The 16769-nt window shown below is 44.6% G+C and overlaps 1 protein-coding gene across 4 annotated transcripts in view; it reads left to right on the top strand.

The window, feature by feature from the left end:
• Positions 1-16769, top strand: part of ZNF609 (zinc finger protein 609) — an 89283-nt gene that overhangs the window by 49802 nt on the left and 22712 nt on the right. For all 4 annotated transcript variants that reach the window (XM_042473226.1, XM_042473224.1, XM_042473225.1 and 1 more), the window contains exon 3: positions 13684-13909. In XM_042473226.1, coding sequence (XP_042329160.1) covers positions 13684-13909 — 226 coding nt within the window. The remainder of the gene's footprint in view (positions 1-13683; positions 13910-16769) is intronic.

Here is a 16769-nt window from a genome sequence, read left to right as displayed (position 1 = left end):
CACAAGTTTAGTTTGGCATTGGGCAACCCACACTGGAATGTGTGCAGTTTAAGATAAAATACGCTTGCTTTAGAGATGTCTTCAATCTCATGTGGTTTGGAAACAGTGAGCAAGGAAATAACTAGAATACAATTCAGTGCAAAGCTATGTTGTGGACAGAAGGTTTTCTTATTTGACTAAAAGTGATGGATGTTTAAGCGATAAAGATTTTGTCAGGTGGGCTATAGCGTGATGCTTTCTTGTGCCAGAGTATTGTTGATGCTATAGGTGGCCCAATATATTTCCTTCTACTGCTGTGCTCTGTATTCTAAATGAAAAGGATTCAGAAAGACTGCATGAAGCTGAGTTTAGAGTTTTTAACAATGAAGAACCACCTGGTAAGATTTATTCTAAAACATGTATGTCTAGGTGCAAACCTATTTACAGTTGGCCCACCCCTTACATGGGCTTGCCTTCTGCGGACTTGAGTTCACGTGGAAGGCAAGCCCCAATAGAAAGAATGAGGCGGACGTCGCACGAGCGCACCCCATTATACTTAATGGGATTTGATTATACGTTCAATCCCCCCTGCGGGGGGGGGGGGGGGAGGGAACGGATCTCCCACGTAAGGGGCAGGCCAACTGTGTTTGTTTGTTTAATATCCTACCTTTCTCCCTGAGATGAAGGCAACTGAACTTAAGTGTATGCTTTTTGGTAGCAGACTAAACTTATGTGAATACATGGGGGGGCAGCATTCTGTTCAATGCTTCTGTGCTTATCTAAGATACACATGGTTCATACTTGAACATTTCCAATGTGTAAATTAACTTTCCAGGCTGTTCTTGAATTCTGTGATTCACCCAATCAAGTTACCTATGCCTGCACAGTGCCTCATTGGGGAACCTGTAGAGCTAGATAGGGAGCTTTGGCTCTGGTCCCATCCACCTCCAGGCAATGTTAAACCTTGGTTCTTCTTCGTGGTCTCTGCGAATCACACAAATGGGTTATTTCTGCGCATGCGCAGCAAACTCGGAAACTTCTAGAATCTCTGGGCAGAAAGTCATGTAACTTTCTGCAGTCTCTTTGCAACTTTTTGGCGGTAGCCCCGCCCATCCTGTATATAAGTCCCCTGGCGGTCCGCCCCTCTTCAGTTCCTTCATTCCGCCGCGCTAGCAGCTCGAGGAACTTGCTGTTGTTCAGCTCTGAATCTCTGACCATAGCCTTACGGACTTGACCATTCTTTGCTTGCCGATTTCAACTTGTCTAAAGCCTTAGAACGGACATTTGACTACGGAACGGACTCGACTTCTCCTTGCCCGCCGATTTCAACCTTGTTTGACTGGCCAAACTGGTAACGCTTCGGCGCCATGGCTTCCTTTAAACAATGTGCTAAATGCGGGGTTAAAATACCCATATCAGATGGGCACGACAAATGTGTCCTATGCCTAGGAGAAGGCCACATCCCAGGAGCCTGCAGGCATTGTAAGGCCATGACGGCCCAGGCCCTAAAAAATAGAGACCAGAAGTTGAAAGCGTCTCTATATGAAAAGGCCTTCCATCCCTCCTCAACTGGGGATGATCCGGGGACCTCTGATACACATAAATCGAAGCCTGAAAGAGCTTCAAAACGGGCCCATGGGGAAAAACAAAAATCCTCCAAGGCGCCTAAAGATGGCCTCGAACCTAGGAAGGCTAGATCAGCGTCTCCGCCACCTAAGACCAGGCGCAAGGGTCCCCCGAGCACGGTGTCGGTGCCCCCTCCAGAGTCGCGGCCGGTGCCAACTCCAATCCCAGAGCTCGCCTCGTCCTCAGCCCCACCACTCGAGCCAAGAATCTTGATCTCTTCGCATCTCTCTGTTCAGGATGCAGACTTGGAGATAGTCAACCTTGGCGATTCCTCCCAGTCCGAAGGAGAAATTCCGGACTCGGATGTGCAGATATCACCTCAGAGGCAGAGGAACTCCCGGTCACCATCCCGTCCGAGACGAGATAGGACCTCACCATCCCGCTCTAGACGGGACAGAGCCTCACCATCTCGTCCCACAAGAGTTGGACTCTCGACTGTACAGAGAGACAGAGCCACGCTGGGAACTGAAGCTGACGAAGCCCTGGATAGGGACCATCGTGCCAGCCCCCCTATCGAGGACTATCAACCGGACAGGGCATTATTTGATACCTACCCGGACTTGATTTATGACTACCAAACCGGCCAATACTTGTTACCAGTCGACGCAGACCATCTCCGTCGCAACGTCCCGGGTCCTACAAGAGTAAGACCCCACTCTCCTCGACAACGAGAGGCAGTCACACGTCGCTCTGCTTCGAGAGACCCGTCACCTTTGAGCCACAGAGATAGTAGATCTCTTTCTGCTTCACGCTCTCGTTCTGTTTCTCCATCTGTCCAACTATATGCAGAACAATCCCTGGCCTTTGGGGAACCAGATGCCCCCTCGCCTACTGATGACGTCCGCTCCTTTTCTGACAAAATAATCAGAATGGCGGATGCCCTCAAACTGGAGGTTGCTCACCCTGAAGAGGATGCTCTTGACCCGGTGGAACGTCGGATCCACGGCTGCGCTCCCGCCCCACCATCCCTAGCATTTCTTCCATCCCTGGAGAAGATCGCCAAGAGATCATGGGATACTCCAGCATCCATTTCCTCTACTTCCAGGAAGATTGAAAACCTTTACAGGGTCACCCCTTCAGGACCGTCTTGGCTATTTAACCACCCAAGACCCAATTCGGCCATTGTCGAAGGCTCACAAACCTCCTTTGCAGCTCGCCCCTCCTCATCCCCCATGGATAAGGAGAGTAGAAAAATTGATGGCCTGGCAAAAAAGTTTTATGCCTCCGCTGCCTTGGACATAAAAATTGCCAACTACGCAGCGTGTATGGGGGCATATGTCCAGCTCCTTATGGAAAAAAATGGACCCTATCATCAGTGAACTTCCTGATGATAAGAAAAGGATTATGTTCCCCATCCGCAACGAGGCCCACTCCGTAGGTGGCCAACAAATAATTTCAGCACGACACTCAACCGATTGCTCCTCCAAGATCCTCTCTGGATCCGTAGCTCTCCGCCGTTATGCTTGGCTCCGTTCCTCAGATTTGACTCCCCAAGCCAAAGCGGCAATAGAGGACATGCCATTTGATAATTCTGGCCTATTCAATAAAGAGACAGACGAAAAGTTAAGCTTTCGTTATAGAATGAAAACAGCTGCCAAGAAACACGGCATGTCAGCCTCATCCTCCAGGCCAGCTAAGCAACGGTACAGTGGCCAACGGAACTGGTTCCACCACGGCCAGCAATGCTTCCACCATCCCGAGAGACAGTTCCAGCCTCAAGATTCCACACGCCAGGGCGGACGCTCCAGGTCTCCCTCCCAGCAAGACCGTCGCCAGCCGTCTCAAAGCCGTTACCAACCAGGTTATAAGAAAAAGGATGCTAGGGGCAAAAAGAGATTCTGAAGTCCCCTAGCGCACTTCGTCACCTCCCACACAGAGGGGTTGCAGCCCTTTTATAACACCTGGGCTTCCATCTCAACAGACTCCTGGGTCCTAAATATAGTTCGAAGGGGTTATACCCTGGAGTTCTCTACGCTCCCTACCACCGGAGCTATCATTACCACCCTACACTCGGACACCCTTCTCGACGAAGTGCGCTCCCTTCTGGACAAGGGCGCTATCGAGCCTGTACAACCCTCCCAGGCCTGATACTGCTTTTTTTCCAAATACTTCATTGTCCCTAAAAAACCTGAAGGCCTTAGGCCAATTTTGGACTTACGCGCCCTTAACACCTTCATAACTTATAGACGCTTCAGGATGGTAACCCTTGCTTCTATTCTGCCACTCTTGCAGAAAGATGCCTGGTTCGCCACGCTGGACCTGAAGGACGCCTATTTTCACATTGCGATACAGAGCGATCACCGCAGATTCCTCGCCTTCACCGTTGGACCAGATTTCTTTCAATACAAGGTCCTTCCATTCGGCCTGTCTTCAGCACCAAGAGTCTTCACGAAGTGCATGGCTCCTGTCATAGCTTATCTACGTCAGCAAGGGATCGTAGTGTTCCCCTATCTGGACGACTGGCTATTCACAGCACCATCCAGAGAGGCCCTTCAACACCAGATGGACTTTGCCCAAGACCTACTGGCATCATTGGGACTTCGTGTCAACCTCGAAAAATCCCAATTGACCCCGTCCAGACAAATCAATTTTATAGGCACATTGCTGGACTCAGAAGCAGCCAGGGCTTACCTCCCGCAGTCCAGATTCCAAGCCCTAACATTCGCCATACGAGCCTGTCTACGGTACAGACACCTACCAGCCCGTGTGATACAGGTGGCGATGGGACACTTAGCCTCCACAACCTTCGTTACCCTCTGGGCAAGACTGCGCCTCAGACCCGTACAGTCTTGGTTCCTGTCCACCTTCGATCCGGTGAAGGACCATCCGGACAAAGTTCTCACCATTCCAAGGAAGGTCCAAGCCTCGCTGAGATGGTGGCTCCAACCAGACAACGTCTGCTCAGGCATGCCATTTATTCCGCCTTCGCCAGAGATAACTCTGACAACGGATGCATCCCGACAGGGATGGGGTGCCCATTCTTTAGGACTCACGGTAAAGGACAAATGGACATTAACGGAGTTGAACCTCCACATCAATGCATTGGAAATGTTGGCAGTAGAGAAAGCACTCAGGGCCTTTCAAAGCTTACTTTCCGACAAAGTGGTACTCCTCCTAACGGACAACACCACAACCATGTATTACCTCAACAAACAAGGAGGTACAAGATCGAGGACTCTCCTAGCCATCACACTTCGGATCTGGGACTGGTGCATACAGCACAACATTCTGCTTCAGTGCATCCACCTCCCAGGAGAGGAGAACGACCTAGCGGATCAACTCAGCAGGTCCCAGACAACATGCCACGAATGGAAACTACACCCAGAAGTAGTCTCCCGCCTTTTTCAACGATGGGGCACGCCTATAGTGGACCTATTCGCTTCCCCCTGCAACGCTCAGCTGGAAAAGTATTGCTCACGGGTCCGAGGAGCAGACTCCCTGGGCAATGCCTTCCAATTTCAATGGACAAACGGCCTCCTTTATGCGTTTCCCCCCTTTCCACTAATCACCAGAGTACTGACAAAAATGTGGACAGACTCCACGGAAGCAATCTTGATCACCCCGTGGTGGCCCAGGCAGCCGTGGTTTGCTCCTCTGCTTCAACGGGCCCAAGAACATCTACGCTTGAAGCACCGTCCCGATTTACTTTCTCTGCACGACGGACAAGTCCACCATCCTGAGATGAAGTCTCTCCCATTGGTGGCATGGAAGATTCAGTCCTAAAATCTTTACCATCCGGTATACAAGATGTGATCAGGGCTGCCCAGAGACCATCTACTCAGAGGTCCTACGCCTATAAATGGGACAGATTTCTTGCCTTCTTACGAACCAGAGAAGTTCCACCATCCAGTGTTTCCATCCCAATAGTCCTGGAATTTCTTATGACACTAACTGAGGCAGGTCTCTCCTTGAGTTCTATCAAGTGCTACCTATCTGCTATCTCATCGCACTACTGCTTTCAAGACAAACCTTCCTTGTTTAAAGACCCTCTCATAAAGAGGTTCCTAAAAGGTTTTAACAATCTACATCCCCCGGTTGTAGATCCTTCGCCTCAATGGAGCCTAGACACTGTTCTGGCTTATCTAGCCTCTAAACCCTTTGAACCGTTAGCTACCACGGACTTGAGACTCCTGACCTGGAAGACAGCCTTCTTGGTAGCTATCACATCAGCCCGCCGGGCTGGAGAACTGTGTGCCCTTAGAATGGATCAACCCTTTCTGCGTTTTCACAAGGACAAAGTGGTCCTCCGGACAGACATTACCTTCTTGCCCAAGGTAGTATCTGCCTTTCACATCAACCAGGACATCGTTTTACCGACTCTGGCTCCTAATCCGACCACAGACTCTGAACGTCAACTCCACACTCTGGATGTGAGGAGAGCACTGGCGTTTTATTTGGACAGAACAGCTAGTTCCAGGCGTTCGGAGAGACTATTCGTATGTTACTCTGAAGCCAAGAAGGGGCTGCCGGTGTCACCGCAGAGGTTCTCCAAGTGGGTGGTCAACACCATCCGCCTCTGCTACGAACTGGCTGATAAGCCCTTACCTGGTCGGGTTAGAGCCCATTCAACTAGGGCGGTAGCAGCATCCGCAGCCTTTTTGTCAGGAATTCCCCTCGAAGAGGTGTGCAAGGCTGCCGTCTGGTCCCAACCATTGACATTCATTACACATTATAGGCTGGACGCCAGGGCCAGACGGGATGCAGCATTTGGGAGGGCAGTGTTGCTTTCTGCCATTCATTGATCTGTGGTATGTCAATAAACAACACAGGTGTTTGGTTTACATACTTTATTGTATTTCTTTCATGTTAATCGACACTCCCTCCTCCAGAGACTATTGCTCGCTAGTCGAACCCATTTGTGTGATTCGCAGAGACCACGAAGAAGAAGGACAGGTTGCTCACCTGTAACTGTGTTTCTTCGAGTGGTCATCTGCGAATTCACACAAACCCACCCATCCTTCCCCTCAGTGTCTGCTCATTTGACAACGCTTGTTGCCGCGCTGTTTGCGGCTCATTCGGAACTGAAGAGGGGCGGACCGCCAGGGGACTTATATACGGGATGGGCGGGGCTACCGCCAAAAAGTTGCAAAGAGACTGCAGAAAGTTACATGACTTTCTGCCCAGAGATTCTAGAAGTTTCCGAGTTTGCTGCGCATGCGCAGAAATAACCCATTTGTGTGAATTCGCAGATGACCACTCGAAGAAACACAGTTACAGGTGAGCAACCTGTCCTTCTCACCCAGGGACCTCAGTTCCTTTTTTCCACTGTAGCAGTCTTGTATGAATGTTCAATAAAGCTTTCATTTTCATTTGTCCAACATGTACGATTTTCAGCTATTCTGTGTTTTCTCCATTATTCATCCATTTCTAACTTGACCACTGCATTCTTGATCACTCTCCATCTTTTATGTATGTTTGGCCATTCTGTGCTTTCTCATAGACAGCTATGTCTTTGACTGGCTAATTTAAGAAATTCACTATGTGCGTTGCTAAAATACTGGAGAGCAATGTGCACTCCCATTGTCTTCTCTGCCTAGGGGAATCCCATAATGTTGCTTCTTGTAGCCAAAAAGGCCACCCGTGTCTGCGGAGGGCAGTGGAGAATTCCTTTGGAAGATGTCTGCAGAGCACCTACCTGGTTGAAGCTGTTGACCTTGGTTTCCCACTACCAGCTTGATTCATGTTCTTAAGCTTATGCTACCTTTGGCAGTGCTGTCCTGCTTTCCTCCTTGGTGTGGCTTTTGACCTGCCCCAGCAGTACACCCGTTTGCACAACACTCCTTTCTCCCTTAGGGAGTAGCTTACTAATCTCTGATTTGTGTGAGTCACAGAGACCGTTGCTTATCTGTAACTGTAGTTCCTTGAGTGGTCATTTGTGAACTCACAACCCTGCCCATCCTCCTCTTGTTGTATCCTGCCTTTCCTCAGTTTCATGGCTACCATGTAAGGTGGCTACTGAATTGATGTCTCTGGGTGGGAACCGAGGTTTAAAGCTGCCTGGAGAAGTGGGCAGGGTCAGGGTCAGTGCTCTCTGTCTAGCTTTATAGGTTCCAAATGAGGCACTGTGCAGGCACAGATGACCCTTTTGTGTGAGTTCACAGATGACCATTCGGAAAGACAGTTAAAGGTAAACGACCTGTTTTCTCACTGCCGCCGCTTTGAATAAATAGATGAAGGCCTTTCCTAAGCACTGTCTCTGTGTCTGTAAAAGGCAGGTTTTATTTTTCATTTAATTCAAGGAAATAGGTTCTTGGCATCAGAGTGAAATTTGAATGTTAGGCATGTCTTTTAACTTCCAGGGACCAGTTTTTCTCACATTGTTATTGCTGCTTATTTCAGTACAGTGTAACTGTTATGAAACAACCAACAATAAATTCTAAAGAGTTCTAATGAATTATTACTGTAGTGCAGTACTAAGCAAATTATAAATGTATGTGAATGATAGTTTCATTTTATAATTCCAAACACAGCCTACATTACAGTAGCTCCTGGAGCCCCACCTAGTTTTTTGGTGAGGAGGAAAGAGCATAAGGGATGTGGTGTGTGCATATTTTAAAATTTTCATATGCATTGGTTATACAGAGGCACTAGGGACCACATAGCAAACATATGATGGCTAATGGAGCACACCAAGAAATTCCAAAAGAAAATCAGCATGTGCTTTATAAACTATAGCAAAACATTTGATTGCATGGATCACAAAAAGCTATGGAACTCTCTTAAAGATATGGAGTGACAATACATCTGATGGTCCTAATGAGAAATCTTTACTTCGAAGAACTGTTAGAACAGAATAGGGAGAAACAGTCCTAGTCCAACAAACTATTGTATAACACAGGTTCTCCAACTTTTGCAGAAATGTTCATAAGCCAGTAGAGAGTGTATTATGTCATGGCCTCTTTAGTAACAGTTTCTTTCTTTCTTCCCTTTCTTTAAAAGCTTCAGGGAAGACTGAGCTACTCATGTTGTTCCCTCCTTCTCTCAGTGTTCCTCTGTCCTGACAGTTGATAAATGATACAGCATCTGTTCCACTGCAGAGTGAAATATGAAATCCCATAAAGCCGCCTCACTTATTAGATGGTTCTCAGCAAGCTGCTTATTATGCACTGTGGCATAACACAGATTACAAATGTGACCAAATGATAATTAGCAAAGCTGGAATGGCAATTAGCATTCTTCTGCTGAGTGCCGATTACCTTTCAAAGTAGAAAGCAGCTGAACAGTTTGCAAACTTGCAGCTACCCTGACTCTTGTCTCTAAACATGCCAAGAAGTGCCCCAACTCTGCCTCCAGGGTTATGTTGTGGTGAACCTGTTTTCATCTTCCAAGATGAATAGACTGTCCTTGGTCCCTTGCCAAATGTTCTGCTTTAATATGCTAGAAGGAGGGAACATCTGCTCAGGATTAGAAAACAGGGTTTTCTGGAGCAGCTGATTAGTTCCATTCTCTGTTCTCACAAGCAACAAGCAGAGGTGTCCTGTGCTTTCTCTGGCAATGTGACCTTCCTTTTTGGCTGACAGTACTGAGGACCCATTTTAGAGGCTTTCAGAGAGAATCATTCCTGCGAGCAGAAATGCTGGGAAGTATTGATGGTTACATATACTCCCAGGGCTGCCATTAGAGCTGTCAGTAGAAGTAAGGTCAAAAGTGCTATGCAGCTGAGATTGTTGTGAGGCTAGTGTATTGTCTCAACAAGGAAATTCTCTGTTGGCCCTGATGGTTTGGAGGAAATTCACCCCGAAATCTTTCCCTGCTATCTCTGTGCTGAGAGTACAAGTGTGTTGTGAATAGTGTTTCAGTAGCCCCACACCTATCATTGTTGCCAGTCTTGAGTGTAGCGCCTGAGGAAGCAAAACAAATTGAGATGCCTTCTATGGGGTCAGAGCGGCTGTGCAACACAATATGAGACATTCTTTCCCCTCTGCCTGCACAAAGGACTTGAGAGAAGGGGAGTGCTTTATGTTCCCTGGGCACATCCACTGCTCTTGTCTGTCCCACAGCCTCCCACAGGCGGGTTTTGAGTGGACTCTCACATGATAAAAGACTTCTATAAACAAAAACAAAAAAATCTTGCATATAGAAAGTAAGTCTGTTCTTCTCCCAGACATTTCAGTTCTTTTATCTATAGGGGGGTGTGTGTGTTTGTGTATGAGGAGTGGTTTAGGGAGCTGGATATGTTTAGCCTGGAACAGAGAAGGTTTAGAGGTGGTATTCTAGCCCTGTTTAATTATTTGAAGGGAGCAAGCTTGTTTTCTGCTGCTCCAGAGAATAGGATATAGAACAATGGTTGCAAGCTACAGGAAAAGAGATTCCACTTTAACATTAGGAAGAACTTCCTGACAATAAGAGTTGTGGAATATACTCCCTCAGAGAGTGAGGAAGTCTCCTTCTTTGTAGATGTTTAAAAAAGGCTGGATGTCCATCTATCTGTTGGGAGTGCTTTGATTGTGAGTTCCTGCATGGCAGGGGGCTGGACTGGATCACCCTTTTGGTCCCTTCCAACTCTGTGATTCTGTCAATTAACTTTAACTCTGGTGAATCTCCCCTCATTCCTGCCTGAATTAGAAAATTCAGCTGCAGGTTTTTCACCTCGGTGGAACTAGACCCAAGACTGTTTTCTTTAACTGACTATGTTATGTTGCAGGTACAGTACCATCCATAAAACATGACACTAGAAAAAGTGTATATTATCTAAAGTGAATTTAACATGTCAGATCATAGAATCATAGAGTTGGAAGAGACCACAAGGGCCATCCAGTCCAACCCCATTCTGCCATGCAGGAAATCACAATCAAAGCATCCCTGACAGATGGCCATCCAGCCTCTGCTTAAAGACCTCCAAGGAAGGAGACTCGCACACTTTTGATGACTGAATTCCAAATCAGAATCCCAAGAACCATTTTAAAATACAGGTAATGAATTCATTGAATTACCACTCAACCATGGAAACCAAGTGGGTGACCTTGGGCAAGTCACACTCTCTAACCCTTAGAGTAGGTCCATGGTAAAAATCCTCTGAAGAAATTTGCCAAGAAAACCCTATGCTAGGTTCACCTTTGGGTCACCATAAGTCAAAAATGACTTGGAGGCACACAGCAAAAAATTAATTAATCACAGTTATATAAAACATGTCCAAAAGTCACATTTTGATCCTACAAATCGTGGTTTAGAGTAAGGATGGATCACTGGTTCTGTAGGTATTGTTGGACATCAGATCTCTTTGACTGTAGATAGATAGCATAACTAGTGGTGAGGAGTTGTGAGACTAGGAATCCATAATGTCAGGGCTACTGTTGCTCACCCATGGGAACATGCCATGAGTGTTCGTTCCCTCATGCTCTCTCTCATCTCCTATATTTAGGTAAATCCTGGCTAATGTTAATCTCCAGATCATGGGTGGATATTGCAGTCATGAGTTGAAAACTAACACTAACCTTACTTACTTTGGAATATTACCTCCTCACCCCAAATTGGTTTAATTAGCTAACGTCTTGTACACTACAGTCTACCTGGCTGTAATTGAAGTGTACTGTACTGAGAAAGTCTTGGGCATAAATAAATAAATACTATATGTATATAAATGTCTGGTCTTTTTTCCTTGTATGCTAGTTTCTATGTGTAGGAGTGCATTTTCATAAGGGAGCATGCAATTTGCAAATGGAGGTTTATATGAGTGAGCTGGTATAATCGAGATACAGGCTTTTACTACCTTTGAGAGAACTAGGCCATAAGCTCAGCTACCTGCATGGGGATATGCTTCCAGCTCAGTCACTGCAGATTAAATTGGTAGCCGGTATTAAATGTTTATCAGATTGGATTTGCTTTGTTCAGCTGTCCAGAGAAGGGATATACACAGAAAGAGAGAGAAGCAAATGCAGGCAAGCAGGCAAAAGACACTCTGGGTGTTTTGTTCTGCTATGTTAACATGACTGAAAGTGAAAATGCATCCCCAGAGCTCAGCATTGCCCACGTTCTTGGGCACCAAATCTTGCCAAAGGGGAGGCAGCTGTTTCCTCAGTTATTGCTTGTGTGATGGGGGCGTTTAATGAGATTGTGCTCACTGGAGGGTAAACATGAGTTCTTTTCCCTCTTTTCTAGCAGGGGCATTAGGTGACATAGTGATCACTCCCACTGTTTTCTTAGTCAAAATTTAGACAGCACTGTACCTGAAAATCGAAAGGGGGTTTGATAAGTTATATGATATGTTTCAGACCCTCTGTTTCTCTGATTGCTGTTGGGAACACTGTAAAGATATCCTTATTTTGCTGGGCAAGCAGCACTGGGCACACAAGATTCAACTTGCTGTATATCATTGCCTTTAATTGCTTAATAAAAAGATACAGCTACCAATGTGTGTGTGAGAGAGAGGTGGGAGGGAAGAGAGTTCAGCAGCTAAGGAGGATGATCTGGCAACTGTTCAAAAAACAGAATTAGTTTGAATGGGAAGTGTGTGGCTGTTGGCAGTCACGTTCCATAAATAACTCCTGATTTTATAGTCACGAATGCCCACGGGGAGAAGGGTCTAAGGTACCTCCTGGCAAAGGGACTATGAGATTTCTGCTTTTGGCTCATCTGAGACCAAAGAAGGGCAAGCTATAATCAGCAGCAAGCAGGCAGATTTCCCAGAGTGACAGCTTGAGGGTTTTATCCCTCTGGCTGGAATGTATGTGCTTACCAAGAGATACTCAGAGCCATTTATGCTGAGTGGCATGCAGTACAATTCTTGAATTAGTTGATGATTTGAGAGGCACCAAAAGCCAAATTGGAAATCTTCTCTGAGAAGACTGCATTCTGTGTTTATAGCCAGCGTTGTTATGTTACAGATCTTATTTCAGGACATAACTTGGTGATTTTATTTCTATGGTTATGGCTTAACTTTGAAGAACAAGATATTTTCATCCATCACTTTGTTTATCTCCTGCCTTCATCTCATAGTGGGATCAAGGTCACTCACAAAAAGTCAGAAATTAAAAACCTACAAAATTAAGATTAAAAATAAATAAATAATCAATTTAAAACATAACAAAATACAAATGCAGTGGCACACTAGCTTTTCAGCCTTTAAAAAAACAAACCTCAAAAGCAAAACTGGATCTGCCATGCCCAAAATGGAAATACCATGCCAGTAGTTTCTAGCATAGCACCTGCAAGAGGCCTCTAAGATTATTTTTGCACTTCTCTAGAGTTCCTGCACCCCTCATTTACACTTCCCTCACCATATTTTTTTACCACAAATGGCTAACAAAACCTCTAAGCGATACAGCTGGTCATTTTACTCCATTTCTACTCCAAAGCTTGTTCTAGGCCCATCGGGTCTAAAATAGGACTATAAAGTTTCACCTTGGAGGCTTTGCGAGCCATGTTTGCCTAATGGCCAAAATAATATACCATATATACTTGACTATAAGTTGACCTCATCTATAAGTCAAGGCTAGGTTTGGGGACCAAAATTATGGATTATGATATGACCCTGGATAAGTCAAGGGCATGTAGCAAAGGTTGAATCTAAAGGGTGGAGCAAAGGAAAACAAGTGCCAAAGAATTTACAAAATTCCAGCAGGCGTAACTGTTTACACTCACCCTAAAGGCTGGATGGATGAGAGAGCAGAGGAGGGTCAGTGCTTCCAAGATAGATTACACTCTTGCCTTTCACCAGAGTATGATTCTCATATGTGTGTGTGTGTGTCTGTTAAAATACAGTACTTACACTGACCCGTGGATAAGTTGACTCAGATTTTTGGTGTCAATTTTTTGACTAAAATTTCAAGATTTATACGTGAGTATATACAGTATGTATGTGGAAAAAAATGGGGAGAGACAAAAAAAGGTTGGGGCAGCTTTCCAGGGTCCCATGAACCAAACTTGTACATGTTCTGCTCCCTGTTTACAGGTTGTTCTAGAGTTTCTAGTGGCAAATGTATTAGATAAGATACCTACCCCTAAGGATAAGGACCATGTGCAGGCTTTTAAAGTTAAACTGTCTTAGTTTGTGGGATTCCGCAGTTGGAAGAGAGACTGAAATGTCTCCCTAGTCAACCATATATATTTGTTGTAACAGTTATATTATCTCTTTTTCAGATGGAGTCTCCAGTGTCCACCCCTGCAGTGCTACCATTGCATCTTCTTGTCCCTGTTGTCAACAGTGATATATCATCACCATGTGAGCAGATAATGGTACGCACTCGCTCTGTAGGGGTAAACACCTGTGATGTGGCACTGGCTACTGAACCAGAGTGCTTGGGCCCCTGTGAACCTGGCACCAGTGTCAATCTGGAGGGTATCGTGTGGCAGGAGACAGAAGACGGTAGGTGTCCTTCAGTCTGTTTATTGTTAGACTGGTGCTAGTCAGCTATTGGATTTAATGCAGTTTCCAGGTTAGACCAATTTTGTGTAGTCTTATGCAAAATGAAAGCATGTGCCAGAGGACTCAGTCATGTGGTCTTCTACTCTAATCTGGGCATTGTTGCTTTTTTTAAATTTATTTTAGGAGTGATCCTAACCAGGCTCCATTTTGTATGCAACAAACCGTCATGTAGGGCTTGGTAAATCGGTGTAGTGTTTCAACTGGAGCTTTAATAATTGCTTGCCAGAAATTAAGCTGGCTGGGGCTGATAGAGTAACGTTTTGAGTGCACTGTGTGTCTTAGTTTTGATTTAGAGCCTTCTGGGCATATACTTACCTTTAGTAATCACAGCCTTTCACTGTGAACTAGCACTTTGGATTGAGCTTTATGGTCACTCTGGATTCAAGGACTTGACCATACCCACCCCCCAATAATTTGACTTGATTTGCTGTTTTGAACCCATAGGTTTATGCACAAGAGGGTCCCCCCCTTCAGTTTTATTGTGAGTGTTTTGCTCTGTGTTTAAGAACAACAAGAAACAAATATCCCTTGATCGGAGGGCCATTTTATCTGCTCTTTGTTGTGCCTTATTTGAAGTTTACATTCTATCCACTATTTGTCCTTGCATTTTATAAACAGCTATTTCATTGTTCAGGTATAGGCTCTCTAAAATTGGTTCCTATTACAGATATGTAAACATGCTATGTCTTGGAAAACGTTCATATTTTTGAAATGATTATGTTTCTTTTCCATGAATGCCACTGCCACTGCTACCCCTGCCTCCCACCTGTACTGAAAACGTTTGGTTGCTTAGGCAGGTAGCCAGTGGGAACTGGGAAGGAGTCAATTATCTTGAATGAGAGTGGTGCAAAGACTGTATCTTGCTGAGATGCAGAATCTATATTCTTGGCCTGCTATAGATCCATCTTGATGTCATGCCAGGCAGAGCGGAGTTTACAGTTCTAATTTGAGAAAACACAGGCTAACAAATGTTCTTTTCCCAATTGCTGGGTCTGCATATGAGTATTCTCAATGAACTGCTGAATGCCTCTGATTTTTAAAAAAAGTTTTTGGATCACTGCCCTTTGTTCTTTTTTAAAGTTTATTTTAGTTTCTATAGAATAAGCAACAATAAAAAACAATAAACAATAACATCATAAATAGTGTGCAGACGGATGTAAGTCTATAAGCAATAAATAAAGTTTTGTTTCGTAGGGTTTTTTTTTGTGGGTTTTTTGGGCTATGTGGCCATGTTCTAGAAGAGTTTATTCCTGAAGTTTCACCAGTATCTATGGCTGGCATCTTCAGAGAATGTTTTGTTTTTCCTCTTTTTGAAAATTGTCTGTCTTCAGTGTCAGCTGTTATTAGTTCAGTGTTCCACCTGGGATTTCATTCAAAGTTTGACCTGTGCAGTGTGGATTGTACTAGTAGTGCTGTATTGTTTACATAATTGTACACAGCTACCATGACCATTTGATCTTCTGGCGTTACCAATGAGCTTTTCCATTTGGGATCCATAGATCCGAAAGCCTACAGCACTAATTATGTACAGTAAGATTTCCTGCTTTCCAATTTCTGACAATTACAAGTCTAGTAATTTTGAGCAGAAAAGTAATGATTTCTCTATTTTTCAGTGATTTATTTTCCTTTAGGAATGTAGAGAGCAGAAATCAAGCAGGGTACCTTTCTATTTTCTGATTTGTAATCTTGGATATTATGTGAACAACTATAGATCAGATATTTCTTAGCCTTGGGCAGTGTATCAACAAATATAGATATGACCCCCTCTCACCATAGCCTTTCCATTGCTCCGGGTCCTAGTCTCTGGAGCAGCAGAAAACAAGTTAGCTCCCTCCTCAATATGACATCCCTTCAAGTATTTAAACAGGGCTATCATATCACCTCTCAACCCTCTCTTCTCCAGGCTAAACATCCCCAGGCTAAACACAGCATTTCAGGTGGGTCCTGATTGGCATGTGAGATTGGATAGTATGATACAATATGTAAGGGTTCTTCTGACAGCTTCACCTAGTCTTCAGCCCATCATAAAGGTAAAAATGAATGTACTCTGTAATAAAAGAGTTGATTCAGTTAGTCAGGATGGAAGGCGTTATTTTGGCATCCTGATTGATGAGAGCAATGAGTTTGAATACTTTTCTAGAAGGGTTATTTTCTGTTGTTTTGGGAAGGGTAATGATTCTTGATAATTTCTAGCTAGTTGTTGTTGGTGGGCTTGACACATCAGTTCATTATGGAGGGCTGCTGTGTAGGGGTTTAGATCGGGTATGAAAAGTTTGTAAAATTATCTACTGAAGTCTTCTGGACTGAGTTGATTTCCCAAGTTTAAATCGCTGATTGCAGTTTTGATTTTTGTTTTGTTTTGCTTTGTTGAGAGCCACTTTAAGTTCAGCCTTTAATTTTGTTAAATTAAGAAATTTAATTAATCGAATGATGTCCATATCTACAAATGTTTCTGAGGAGTCTTGGTACAGAATTCTTGGATTTCTTTTAGGATCTCAGATGTTTGGGATTTCACTATTGCCCTTTCTGTGGTAATGTTTGGGGTTATTATTTTTCCCCTGCCTCTTTTTGACCAGGCACGCTAGTAACTTTGAGGACTTGTTATTCTTCTCATAGCAGTAGGCTTTTGTATATTGCAGAGCAGTCTGAAATCTTTCATGTCTAGCTGTTTAAGTTCTGATTTTTTAAAATTGATTGTGTATGAGTTAGGATAGCAATTTCTAGCAACAGTGCTGTTCTTTTAGCCTCCTTTATTTTTATTTTTGTTTTGCTCCTTCCTTAGAATCATAGAATCGTAGAG

This window comes from Sceloporus undulatus, chromosome 6 (assembly GCF_019175285.1).
Source record: "Sceloporus undulatus isolate JIND9_A2432 ecotype Alabama chromosome 6, SceUnd_v1.1, whole genome shotgun sequence".
In the NCBI taxonomy this organism is placed as follows: Eukaryota; Metazoa; Chordata; class Lepidosauria; order Squamata; family Phrynosomatidae; genus Sceloporus; species Sceloporus undulatus.
This window is presented reverse-complemented; position numbering and strand designations above follow the sequence as displayed.